Here is a 13,677-nt window from a genome sequence, read left to right as displayed (position 1 = left end):
TGTGGAGTCCATGCCCCGATCACTGGAGTCTGTTCCGAGGGTGAAAGTGTTACTAATGTTTGGTATAGTCAGTTTATATATCTATCATTAGGCTGTATGTCATTTTTGATGTACAGTGCCTTCGGGAAAGTATTCAGATCCATTGAATTTTTAACATTTTTATTTTAGGTTACAGCCTTATTCTAAAATGGATTCAATTGTTTTTCCCCTCATCAATCTACAGACAATACCCCAAAAACAGTTTTATGAGAAATTGTATTAGCTAATTTATATATAAAAATATATATATTACATTTACTGTGCATAAGTATTCAGACCCAGTACTTCAGTACTCAGTACTTTGTTGAATCACCTTTGGCAGGCGTTACGGCCTTGAGTCTTCTTGGGTATGACACTACAAGCTTGGCACAGCTGTATTTGGGGAGTTTCTCCCATTCTTCTCTGCAGATTATCTCAAGCTCTGTCAGGTTGGATGGGAAGCGTCGCTGCACAGCTATTTTCAGGTCTTTCCAGAGATGGTCGACTGGGTCCAAGTCCAGGCTCTGGCTGTGCCACTCAAGGACATTCAGAGACTTCTCCCGAATCCACTCCTGAATTGTCTTAGCTGTGTGCTTAGGGTCGTTGGCCTGTTGGAAGGTGAACCTTCTCCCCAGTCTGTGGTCCTGATTTTTTTTTAGAATAAGGCAGTAACGTAAGAAAATGTCAAGCGGTCTGAATACTTTCCGAAGGTACTGTAGGCCTATTGTAAATGTCTATTATTGTGGCGTCACCTTCTTCATTGCAAAAATAAACACAAATACACAAATTACTTTAAGCTGCATATTCATTTGATAGAGGTAATGAACTGCTCATTGATAAGCACAGCAATTGATAAAACAGGACCATGTTTAAAAAAACAAGTGTTTCTGAGCGTATGTCAGTATTACACAATTACAGAAATCAGGAATAGAGACAGGTCCTATAGACCTCTACTGTATATGAGAAACTGTGTCCAACAGACCACCACCTGTTGTTATGATGGTGACATACTGAACAAACAAATATGTTATTAAATATTTTTACAATTCTCAATGACATGTATAGCTAAAATAAAGATTGAAGGAAATACAGGCAGGCACCACATTTCTACAAGACAAAACAGCTGGCTCAATCAAGCATTATGGTCTTGTAATTATAAAAGCAAAGCTTGCTTTCATATAATAAAAAAAAGCTTGAATTGGTAGAGGAATGGGATTAGTGTGGTGTGTGAAGAATGATTTAACTTGTATGCGGTACGAAGCCCATTATTGTTGGGAGCACCTCTAAGAGTATGAACTAGGCTGTTTGAGAAGGTTTGAATCCTAAGCAACCTCCATACGCATTGAAATACAATATAACAACATAACAACATAGCTACTGTAGTAGGTCAAAGCTGTGTGCTGGAAAACCTTGGTAGAGCATGGATTGAGTAGGCATTGTGGTGCTCTTGAATTTCCTTTCTTTTTCAGCTTCACTTAAAACATTGTTTTTTGTTTTTTAATTAGCTATAACCTTGGTTGTCCAGCTTTACAGTGTTTTGTAAACATTCCACTTGAGCTCAGAAAGAGTGTGCAGAAAGAAAGAGAGCACAGAGAGAGCACAGAGAGAGCACAGAGAGAGCACAGAGAGAGCACAGAGACTTGGCCGTCAGATGCCCACTCCTTTCACCTGCACACATCAGACTGTGGGCAGGTCAATGATTCACAGAATTGATTCCTGCAGATAAACAGAGCTCTATGTCTGTCTGTCTGCACATGCTCCTCATAGGACTCAGCACTCAGACACATGTGAGAAGGCCTGCTCTCTCTCCATCCCTTCTGCTTCTTTGGCACATTAACCATTCAGTTACAGCACACTCACAAACACACACTTGAGCGCACACACAGACACAGACACACTTGCATGGCAGCAGCACACACACACACACACACACACGGATACACACACCCACACAAACAAATTATAATATCCCATTACAGATATCGATCCATACCATTTTTGCATGAACGCACTCAACATCCATAGCCTTTATTCCTACCAACCCTGTCTGTATCTGCCACCCTTCTCCATTTAGTCCTTCCCCACCTACCTCCGTCTATTCTAGCCCTTCCTCTCTCCTGTCCATTATCCACTCACAGTTACGTGTATCCACACCTATAGTGACGCCTGTTCTGTTGTTCTTTCTGCCTCCCTTCCTGTTTCCTTCGATAGTCCTCTGGGATTCTTGGACAGTTCACACTGGTCACAGAAGTCAGTTCAACATCTAGTTTTGATTTACATGTAGTTGAGTTGGTAACTAAGGTGAATTCAACATGACATCAACAAAAATGTCACCATGTCATTGGATTTAGGTTCAAAGTTGGGTGAAAAAAAGACTAAATGCCCTTATGGTGATTACTTTTTCAAATCCAATCAGTTTTTCACATTGATTCAATGTCATCACATTTTTTGTTTGTATTGACGTGGAAACAACATTGATTCAACCAGTTTTTGCCCAGTGGGTTGTAACTTGTGAGCCACAGAGGTGTACCTCTACTGTTTATGCTGGAATGTTTATGATGCCATTAAGGGATTTGAGATTGTTTTATGTCATGTATTACCAAAAAAAGCCTTTTTTGTTGTTGTAGTTTTTTCAAGTTTATGTTGTTCAACTGGCTGTGTTTGTTAGACAGAAGTCGATGAGGCCACCTGGCTCCTGCTTCCAGTCCCTTATGTTTATAGGAAGGAACACTTCCCTAACCTGTCTGTCAGGTCACTATGTACTGTGCAAGAATGCACACACACGCACTCCCTCTGCGTGAGTTCAATGTCAGCCTGTGTCTGTGTGAGAAACTGGAAATGAGAATGAAATGCAGCCAGGAAATTTTGGCAACAGTTCTGAAGCTAAATGTCTCTATTGCATATATGGTGACTACGGCCACTATGACTACTAAAATGAGTTTAAAGATTATAAAGGGTGATTCTGCTAGTATTATATGGGCGATTCCACCCCAGCGTGGACAACATTTTAGAGAAATAAGCTTTTTGTGCGTATTGAACATTTCTGGGATCTTTTATTTCAGCTCATGAAACATTTTACATGTTGCGTTTATATTTTTTGTTCAGTATAAAAGGGTTCTTTGGCTGTCCCCTTAGGAAACCCCTTTCATGAACCCCTTTTTGGTTCTCATTTGGGTGCTCTTTTGGGTGTCAGTTGGCTTTTCATAGCTGGGCATTCAGAGGTCGAGACAGTAGGTGCGGTAGAGCGAGGGAGAGGGAGGGAGGGAGAGTCAAAAACAGCAATTATTACACCAGATAAAACAGACTGACCCTAGCCCCCCGAAAACATAGACCATTGCAGCATATATACTGGAGGCTAAGAAAGGCGGGGTCGGGGGACACTGTGGCCCCGTATGACACCACTTTGCCAAAGCACAGCCCCCACACCTGGGGCGGCAGGGTATCCTAGTGGTTAGAGAGTTGGACTAGGAACCGGAAGGTTGCAAGTTCAAACCCCCGAGCTGACAAGGTACTAACTAATCTGTCGTTCTGCCCCACTGTTCCTAGGCCGTCATTGAAAATAAGAATTTGTTCTTAACTGACTTTCCTGGTTAAATAAAGGTAAAAATGTAAAAATTAAAAAAACACCTAGAGGGATATCAACAGACCAACTTACTACCCTGAGACAAAGCTGAGTATAGCCCACAAAGATCTCCTCCACCACACAAGCACAAGAACAGACAGGAAGATCACGTCAGTGACTCAACACACTCAAGTTGAGTATAGAGCAAAAACGCCTGGCATGATATGACGCATCCCTCCTAGGGACGGCATTGAAGAACACTAGTAAAGACAGTGACTCAGCCCCCGTAGGGCATAAAATTGAGCTCAATGGGAAAGCCCTACCTTCAGCTGTTTTCTTAGAAATTCTAGGGAGAATTAGGAGGCCTGTGTCTTGTGACCATAGCCTATGTGTAGGTATGGAGCAAGTCCATGTAATTCTTTGTAGGTTAGCGTCAACCTTGAATTCAGCCCTAGCCTTAACAGAAAGCCAGTGTCAAGAGGCTAGTACTAGTGTAATATGATTATTTGGTTCTAGTCAAGATTCTAGCAGCCGTATTTAGCACTAACTGAAGTTTATTTAGTACCATGACTATTGATGGTCCTAAGATAGCCGGAGAGTAGAGCATTGCAGTAGTCTACTCTAGAAGTGACAAAAGCACGGATTAGATTTTCTACATTATTTTTGGACAAAAGTTTCTGATTTTTTAAATGTTACGAAGATGGAAAAAAGCTGCCCATGAAATATTATTGCTATGTTCATCAAAAGAGAGATACGGGTCCAGAGTAACACCAAGGTCCTTCACAGTTTTATTTGAGACGACTGTACAACCATCAAGATTAATTGTCAGATTCAACAGAAGATCTCTTTGTTTCTTGGGACCTAGAACAAGCATCTCTGTTTTGTCTGAGTTTAAAAGTACATTTGCCCCCATTCGCTTCCTTATGTCGGAAACACAGGCTTCCAGGGTAGGCAATTTTGGGGCTTCACCATGTTTCATCGAAATGTACAGCTGTGTTTCGTCTGCATAGCAGTGAATGTTGACATTGTGTTTCAGAATGCCATCAGCAAGAGTTAGTATATATGGTGAAAACAATAGTGGTGGTCCTAAAACGGAACCTTGAGGAACACCGAAACTTACAATTGATTTGACAGAGGACAAACCATCCTCAGAGATGAACTGTTATCTTTCCGAGTGATAAGATCTAAACCAGGCAAGAACTTGTCCGCGTAGACCAATTAGGGTTTCCAATCTCTCCAAAAGAATATGGCGATCGATGGTGTCAAATGCGGTCTAGAAGCACAAGGACAGATGCTTTGGTCCGATGCCATTAAACGGTAATTTACCACCTTCACGAGTGCAGTCTCAGTATTCAGTCCAATAGTCCATTATTATGAGGAAAAACATTAAGATTCACAATATTTATTCCACGGGACAAAGGTATGATCCAGGGTATGACTGTGACAATGTGTAGGTCCAGAGACAAAACCCACTGAGTCGATGATGGCAGGGTGGCAGGTAAGGTGGTGGTGATATGTTCCTTGACTAGTCTCTCAAAGCCCTTCATGATGACAGAAGTGAGTGTCATTTAGTTCAGTTATCTTTTCCTTCTTTGGTACAGGAACAATGGTGGCTATCTTGAAGCATGTGTGGACAGCAGACTGGGATAGGGAGCAATTGAGCATGTCCGTAAACACACCAGCCAGCTGGTCTGCGCATGCTATGAGGACGCGGCTAGGGATGCCGTCTGGGTCAGCAGCCTTGCGAGGGTTAACACGTTTAAATGTCTTAATCATGTCAGCCATGGAGAAGTAGAGGGGGGCCCGCAGTCCTTGGGAGCGGGCCACGTCGGTGAAACTGTATTATCCTCAAAGCGGGCAAAGAAGGTGTTTGGTTTGATGGAAACAAGACGTCGGTGTCCGTGACGTGGCTAGTTTTCTTTTCGTAATCCGTGATTGTCTGTAGACCCTGCCGCATACGTCTCGTGTTTGAGCCATTGAATTGCGACTCCACTTTGTCCCTATACCGACATTTCGCTTTTTTGATTGCCTTGCGGAGGGAATAACTACATTGTTCGGGCAATATACGGGCAATTTTGCCCAATCTAGATCGAAGGCACAGAAACGATCTCAATGGGGATAGAGTTAAGTCTAATTCATGTTTTCTTTTTTTGCCATGGAAAATCTGGTACTGTAGTATCGCGATACTGGTATTGTGACAAATCTAGCTTGAATAGTGTGTTGTTACCAACAATATGTCTAAAATAAGATACATCTAAAAAGGTAGTTTTAAGATATCAATGTAAATATTTTTAATGTTGACAAAAATCATGTGAAAATGTGTATTTCAGAATCTAGACATTCCCCATATTTGAGAGAACACTATAAGGAGTATCCTAACACCAAGATGTTGTCTGTATCATGTACGTTTCACAGATCATAGGGTCTTACAGGAGGCATATACAGTATACAGTAGGTTAAAAAATGGTTTGTGATACAGATGTTAATAGCATTTCAAACATCCTTCTTCATGTGTAGCTCAGTTGGTAGAGCATGGCCCTTGCAACACCAGGGTTGTGGGTTTGATTCCCATGGGGGACCAGTATGAAAATGTATGGACTCAATACTGTAAGTCACTCCGGATAAGAACATATGATGTAAATTCAGTTTCTATTTCAGAATTGCCAGAACAATCTGAGATACCCAAAATATTTTTAGCTGGCTTGGAATCACCCGTATTTGGGTTCTATAGGCATAAGGCCGATACAATGAATTGCTTCATTAAAGTTGTGTAATGTGTGTTGTGTAATGTGTGTTGTCACCATAGCAGCCCTGTAATGGTAAATCTGTCAGTGGAGCCTTTATTTTTGTTCTGTCTGTACCACATGGGGGCTCCTGAGTGGCGCAGTGGTCTAAGGCACTGCATCTCAGTGCAAGAGGCGTCACTACAGACCCTGGTTCAATTCCAGGCTGTATCACAACCGGCTGTGATTGGGAGTCCCATAGGGTGGTGCACAATTGGCCCAGCAACGTCTCGGGTAGGCCGTCATTGAAAATAAGGATTTGTTCTTAACTGACTTGCCTGGTAAAATAAAAAATCTGAGCAATCAAACTCTAATAAGGAACATAGCTGCCTGCAAAAGACTGCAGGGCTGAAGAAATTGCAGTGCATTTCAATGTTGTTAGTATCGAAGTGTTTTTTTATAGTATTTCAAACACCACATCTCCCATAACAATCTGGATAATAAAAACCCTCCTCCATCTTGTTTGATATGAAGTATTGACTGTGTTTCCCATCGCTTAATTTGTCCAGGTAATGCATCAGTAGAGAGAGCCTCCAGCCCAACCCTCCCTCTCTTCATACCGAGACCCCTCATCCAGACTGAGACTGTCTCCAGCACCAACACACCACTCCCCTCACCCCGCCCTTGCCCCGCCCCACCCAGACATGGCTGCTTCTAAGGGTGGCTACGAGGGCAAGATCGCCGGCCTCTACGACCTGGATCGCACGCTGGGGAAAGGCCACTTCGCCGTGGTCAAGCTGGCCCGCCATGTCTTCACAGGCCAGCTGGTGGCGGTCAAGGTGATTGACAAGACCAAGTTGGACACCATGGCAACGGGCCACCTGCTGCAGGAGGTGCGCTGTATGAAGCTGGTGCAGCACCCCAACGTGGTGCGGCTCTATGAGGTCATCGACACCGCCACCAAGCTCTACCTCATCCTGGAGCTGGGCGATGGAGGGGACATGTATGACTATATCCTGCGCCACGAGGGTGGAGTGGCCGAGGACACGGCTAAAGTTCACTTCGCCCAGATCGTCCAGTCCATCTCCTACTGCCACCGGCTCCATGTGGTGCACCGAGACCTCAAGCCAGAGAATGTGGTGTTCTTCAGGCAGCAGGGTACAGTCAAGCTGACCGACTTCGGCTTCAGCAACCTCTTCAAGCCCGGGACCATGCTGATGACCAGCTGTGGTTCGCTGGCTTACTCCGCCCCAGAGATCCTGCTGGGGGATGAGTATGACGCTCCGGCTGTAGGTAAGACACATGTGGGACCTGGACAGTGGGTGTCTGGATGAGCAGGGGGTCTGTCTGTCCATCTGGATGTCTGGCTGGTTAACTTTCTGTCTGTCTGTCTGGCTTTCTGGATGGATGGATGACTTGCTGGCTGGCTGGATGGCTTTTTCTATCATAAGGCTCAAGAGATGAGAGAAAGATATACAGTGTCTTCAGAAAATATTCAGACCCTTTTTTTAAAAATGTTTGTACATTTATTAAAAATTGAATTACAGCAGTACCTTATTTACATAAGTATTCAGACCCTTTGCTATGAGACTCAAAATTGTGCTCAGGTGCATCCTGTTTCCATTGATCATCCTTGAGATGTTTCTTCAGCTTGATTGGAATCCAATTAAATTGATTGGACCTGATTTGGAAAGGCACACACATGTCTGTATAAGGTCCCACAGTTGGCAGTGCATGTCAGAGCAAAAACCAAGCCAAGAGATCAAAGGAATTGTCAGTAGAGCTCCGAGACATGACTGTGTCGAGGCACAGATCTGGGGAAGGGTACCAAAACATTTCTGCAGCATTGAAGGTCCCCAAGAGCACAGTGGCCTCCATCATTCTGAAATGGAAGAAGATTGAAACCACCAAGATTCTTCCTAGAGCGGCCCACCAGGCCAAACTGCGCAATCGGGGGAGAAGGGCCTTGGTCAGGGAGGTGACTAAGAACCCGATGGTCACTCTGACAGAGCTCTAGAGGTCGTCTGTGGAGATGGGATAACCTTCCAGAAGGACAATCATCTCTGCAGCACTCCACCAATCTGGTCTTATGGTAGAGTGGCCAGACGGAAGCCACTCCGCAGTAAAAGGCACATGACAGCCGGCTTGGAGTTTGCCAAAAGGCACCTAAAGACTCTCAGACCATGAGAAACAAGATTCTCTGGTCTGACGAAACCAAGATGGAATTTTTTGGCCTGAATGCCAAGCATCACATCTGGAGAAAACCTGGCACCATCCCTATGGTGAAGCATGGTGGTGGCAGCATCATGCTGTGGGGATGTTTTTCAGCGGCAGGGACTGGGAGACTAGTTAGGATCGAGGGAAAGATGAACGGAGCAAAGTATAGAGAGATCCTTGATGAAAACCTGCTCCAGAGCGCTCAGGACCTCAGACTGGGGCGAAGGTTCACCTACCAACAGGACAACAACCCAACGCACACAACCAAGACAATGCAGGAGTGGCTTCGAGACAAGTCTCTGAATGTCCTTGAGTGGCCCAGCCAGAGCCCCGACTTGAACCTGATCAAACAACTCTGGGGAGACCTGAAAATAGCTGTGCAGCGATGCTCCCCATCCAACCTGACAGAGCTTGAGAGGATCTGCAGAGAAGAATGGGAGAAACTCCCCATATGCAGCTGTGCCAAGCTTGTGATGTCATACCCAAGAAGACTCTATGCTGTAATCACAGCCAAAGGTGCTTCAAATGTAGTAGTATTAAAAACTAACAAAAATAAGTAAGCTGTAACGTAACAAAATGTGGAAAAAGTCAAGGGGTACTGTATGTGAAAAGGGGCGCTGTATGTGAAAAGACAGTTCTATATAATTCTCCATAGAAAACAATGTCAGCGTGTGATCCATTTTACAGACAAAATAAACGATTAACAGATGTATTTTTTTATTCTGTCCAGACCACATTCTGGTCCCTCTACGCCAGGGTTTTCCAAACTCGGTCCTGGTGCCCCCCCTGTGTACACATTTTGGTTTTTGCCCTAGCACTACAAAGCTGATTAAAATAATCAAAGCTTGGTGATGAGTTGGTCTTTGAATCAGCTGTGTAGAGCTAGGGCAGAAAACAAAACATGCACCCAGGGAGCTCCACAGAATGTCCACAAATCCTCTGAGACCATGATAAAGCTGGAGAAATGAACATGGGTTTATCTGTGGTACTGTCTGTCGGTCTGTCCATGATGCAATCATTACTCTAGCTCACCCAACACAAGTATATATTCATTGAATCCCTATTTAGATTTTAAAGCAGCAAAATGTGAAAAGAAATTCAAGGGGATGTAGACTTTCTACACACACACACATACAAACACACAAACGTGAACAGATGGAGTAGTCTCTGGGCTGCAGAGAATCTGGAATGGAAATGTAATTTGCGCATGGATAGGCGGCATAGCAATCCTCGCACGGCTTTAATCTAGGCCAGGGACGTTGAAGCTGTGCCGATGCTGGGCTTAAAGCCCACAGTCAGGGGGATAGTTGTCTCTGTGTCAGAATAGGAGGATTGTGGGTTGCCACTTACAGTTCAGTGTGTCCTCACACTGATGTTGTTTTTAATCTGGTCTGTTTACCGCAGACAGACAGGGTTGTAATATGGGCTTTTTCTTCAATTTAAATCGAATTAAATCAATCGAATTAAATCAAGTGGAGAGTAGTGCAGGGAGAATGAATGAACTACGAAGATATGTACTAGGTCTCCAGACCTGCAGTAATTCCTGACCTTAACATTCCCCAAGTACACACTTCTATCCTGCCCCAGATATATGAACACCTGGCTGCACCGTATTCACCTGACCTCGTTGCTAAGAAAATTGACTGTTATTGTGAAAACGCCATGACGTCCTCACACACACGTGGTGTGTGTTATGGTGCTGTGCCATTATCACCCTAACAGAACACTGAGAGACAGTAAAAGAGGTGAGTGAAGGTAGAGTAATTCCTTCTGTTCCTAGCAGTGTGGAATCCAGTAAACCTATTATATCTGCTAGGTAATGGCAACCGGCCAGGGAACAGCTGAGTGTTCAATGACACAGACAGACACATACAGTGCCTTGCGAAAGTATTCGGCCCCCTTGAACTTTGCGACCTTTTGCCACATTTCAGGCTTCAAACATAAAGATATGAAACTGTATTTTTTTGTGAAGAATCAACAACAAGTGGGACACAATCATGAAGTGGAATGACATTTATTGGATATTTCAAACTTTTTTAACAAATCAAAAACTGAAAAATTGGGCTTGCAAAATTATTCAGCCCCTTAAGTTAATACTTTGTAGCGCCACCTTTTGCTGCGATTACAGCTGTAAGTCACTTGGGGTATGTCTCTATCAGTTTTGCACATCGAGAGACTGACATTTTTCCCATTCCTCCTTGCAAAACAGCTCGAGCTCAGTGAGGTTGGATGGAGAGCATTTGTGAACAGCAGTTTTCAGTTCTTTCCACAGATTCTCGATTGGATTCAGGTCTGGACTTTGACTTGGCCATTCTAACACCTGGATATGTTTATTTTTGAACCATTCCATTGTAGATTTTGCTTTATGTTTTGGATCATTGTCTTGTTGGAAGACAAATCTCCGTCCCAGTCTCAGGTCTTTTGCAGACTCCATCAGGTTTTCTTCCAGAATGGTCCTGTATTTGGCTCCATCCATCTTCCCATCAATTTTAACCATCTTCCCTGTCCCTGCTGAAGAAAAGCAGGCCCAAACCATGATGCTGCCACCACTATGTTTGACAGTGGAGATGGTGTGTTCAGGGTGATGAGCTGTGTTGCTTTTACGCCAAACATAACGTTTTGCATTGTTGCCAAAAAGTTCAATTTTGGTTTCATCTGACCAGAGCACCTTCTTCCACATGTTTGGTGTGTCTCCCAGGTGGCTTGTGGCAAACTTTAAACGACACTTTTTATGGACATCTTTAAGAAATGGCTTTCTTCTTGCCACTCTTCCATAAAGGCCAGATTTGTGCAATATATGACTGATTGTTGTCCTATGGACAGAGTCTCCCACCTCAGCTGTAGATCTCTGCAGTTCATCCAGAGTGATCATGGGCCTCTTGGCTGCATCTCTGATCAGTCTTCTCCTTGTATGAGCTGAAAGTTTAGAGGGACGGCCAGGTCTTGGTAGATTTGCAGTGGTCTGATACTCCTTCCATTTCAATATTATCGCTTGCACAGTGCTCCTTGGGATGTTTAAAGCTTGGGAAATCTTTTTGTATCCAAATCCGGCTTTAAACTTCTTCACAACAGTATCTCGGACCTGCCTGGTGTGTTCCTTGTTCTTCATGATGCTCTCTGCGCTTTTAACGGACCTCTGAGACTATCACAGTGCAGGTGCATTTATACGGAGCCTTGATTACACACAGGTGGATTGTATTTATCATCATTAGTCATTTAGGTCAACATTGGATCATTCAGAGATCCTCACTGAACTTCTGGAGAGAGTTTGCTGCACTGAAAGTAAAGGGGCTGAATAATTTTGCACGCCCAATTTTTCAGTTTTTGATTTGTTAAAAAAGTTTGAAATATCCAATAAATGTCATTCCACTTCATGATTGTGTCCCACTTGTTGTTGATTCTTCACAAAAAAATACAGTTTTATATCTTTATGTTTGAAGCCTGAAATGTGGCAAAAGGTCGCAAAGTTCAAGGGGGCCGAATACTTTCGCAAGGCACTGTATACAGGAGGACAGGATTACAGCTTAGAGGGAATCTAATTGGACTCACACCTCATCTCAGCACGACACACTACTAGTCCACAGTGTGGTTCTATACATTCCTTAGTCATAACTGCTGATGGGATTGGCCATGTGAAATAATGAAGATCAGCACTACACTAAGTAAAGTATATCCCCTATGGGTACATACTCTAGAAAATCTAGTTGAGACGGTTTGATGTCGATATTTCAGCACAGTGTGACCCAAGCAGGACTGGTAATACTACAGTACAGGGCTGTATGTGGTGCTGTGTTGGGAGTGTGCCAGATTGAAAGCCCCTAAATGGGTCAGATTCCTCTGAGACACAGACCTAGACCAGCCTACGAGGTGACCAGAGCCAAGGGGGCTGCCCACTACAGAGGGACCGCAGGGGGTTTAGGCACGTGCACTGAAACCAAAACCACAACCACCTTATTCACCTGCAGAATCAGGACCTGGCGTGAGCACCTACACACCTCAAACATGCCCCCAAATTGTGACAGAATGCCTAGATCTATATTCTCTGATCAGTCCTGTGTGTGTCAATGTGTGTTTGGGCTGTGTTCACCTACATTTGTAGTGGATGCTTTCATTCCCTCTGGTTAATACATCCGCTTGATGTACCAGCTAATCCACAAACACATCTGCGACAGACACACACAAAAATCAAAACATGTTTATTGGCTTGCACGGCAGTGGCACTGCTATAAAATAAAATCCCACATTTTTGGGCCTATTGCACGTGGGTGGCCTTGGCGTTGTGTGTGAGACTGTGTGAACTGACCAGCGAAAGGTCCCATTCCCCAACCAACACACGACACGGGACAGGTTTCTGGCATTAACCTGGTTTGAGCCCGGTCATGATGACCCAGTGATTAGCGCCCACACATAGCAATGTGGCAGAAGATACCTTTGTCTAGTGTCAACTTGTCTCTGATGTAATCTGACAGGCTGTGTTGAAGTCAAGCTGGGACAAGGCCTGACGAGTGTGGGTGTGGGGGGGGAATCCTATTACTACAGGATTATATATGTCATTATATGGTCTAGTCTCTGTGACTCAGTAGTCTTCAGATGACGACTGAGTCAGAGTGGTGTAGTATTTCCACAGGTTCCCTGGCTGGTGGTGTACAGTTACAGTATGACTGACTCTGAGTGAATATTCTTTAGCTCAGCATGCTATTATTTTGGTCCACTGATCAGGTGCTGGTTTAATCCACACATTAGGCCTCGTGACAGAGTGCCAGCTGAGAGAGGCAGCTCGCTCACTGAGGCCTGCTGCCACTACACTGCCATACAGCCCTGCTAATGATAACCCAACAGTGCAAAGCATAACAAAACACAGCACAGGGTTGAGGTCAACTCCATTTCAATTCAGGCAATTCAGAAAGTGAATTGAATTTCCAACCACTCTGAAGGTAAATGACACCTGGAAGATTGGACTTTCATCGGCTGAATGGGCAGAACGTGGCCCTGCAGCAAACTGCCAGGTGAAGAAGAGCTGTAGAGACACACACATATACACGAACACATGTAGAATCATGTATTGACTATTTGTACAGTGTGTACTGTATATTGTATGGAATATTGTATAGGTGGGTACTGCATACTGCTATGAATGGACCTCCAGGGTCATTGAAC

General features: G+C 44.0%; 1 protein-coding gene across 3 annotated transcripts in view; it reads left to right on the top strand.

Annotated features, from left to right (window-relative positions):
• The window catches only part of snrkb (SNF related kinase b), a 49,187-nt gene that overhangs the window by 21,591 nt on the left and 13,919 nt on the right, over positions 1 to 13,677 (top strand). For 2 of the 3 annotated variants that reach the window (XM_090213227.1, XM_021593323.3), the window contains exon 2: positions 6,873 to 7,596. The exons of the other annotated variant lie outside the window; for it this stretch is intronic. In XM_090213227.1, coding sequence (XP_090069353.1) covers positions 7,008 to 7,596 — 589 coding nt within the window. In that variant the 5' untranslated portion in view covers positions 6,873 to 7,007. The remainder of the gene's footprint in view (positions 1 to 6,872; positions 7,597 to 13,677) is intronic. 3 annotated transcript variants of the gene reach the window in all.

Source organism: Oncorhynchus mykiss, chromosome 1 (assembly GCF_057628025.1).
Source record: "Oncorhynchus mykiss isolate SJ-2025 chromosome 1, ASM5762802v1, whole genome shotgun sequence".
Classification (NCBI taxonomy): Eukaryota; Metazoa; Chordata; class Actinopteri; order Salmoniformes; family Salmonidae; genus Oncorhynchus; species Oncorhynchus mykiss.
This window is presented reverse-complemented; position numbering and strand designations above follow the sequence as displayed.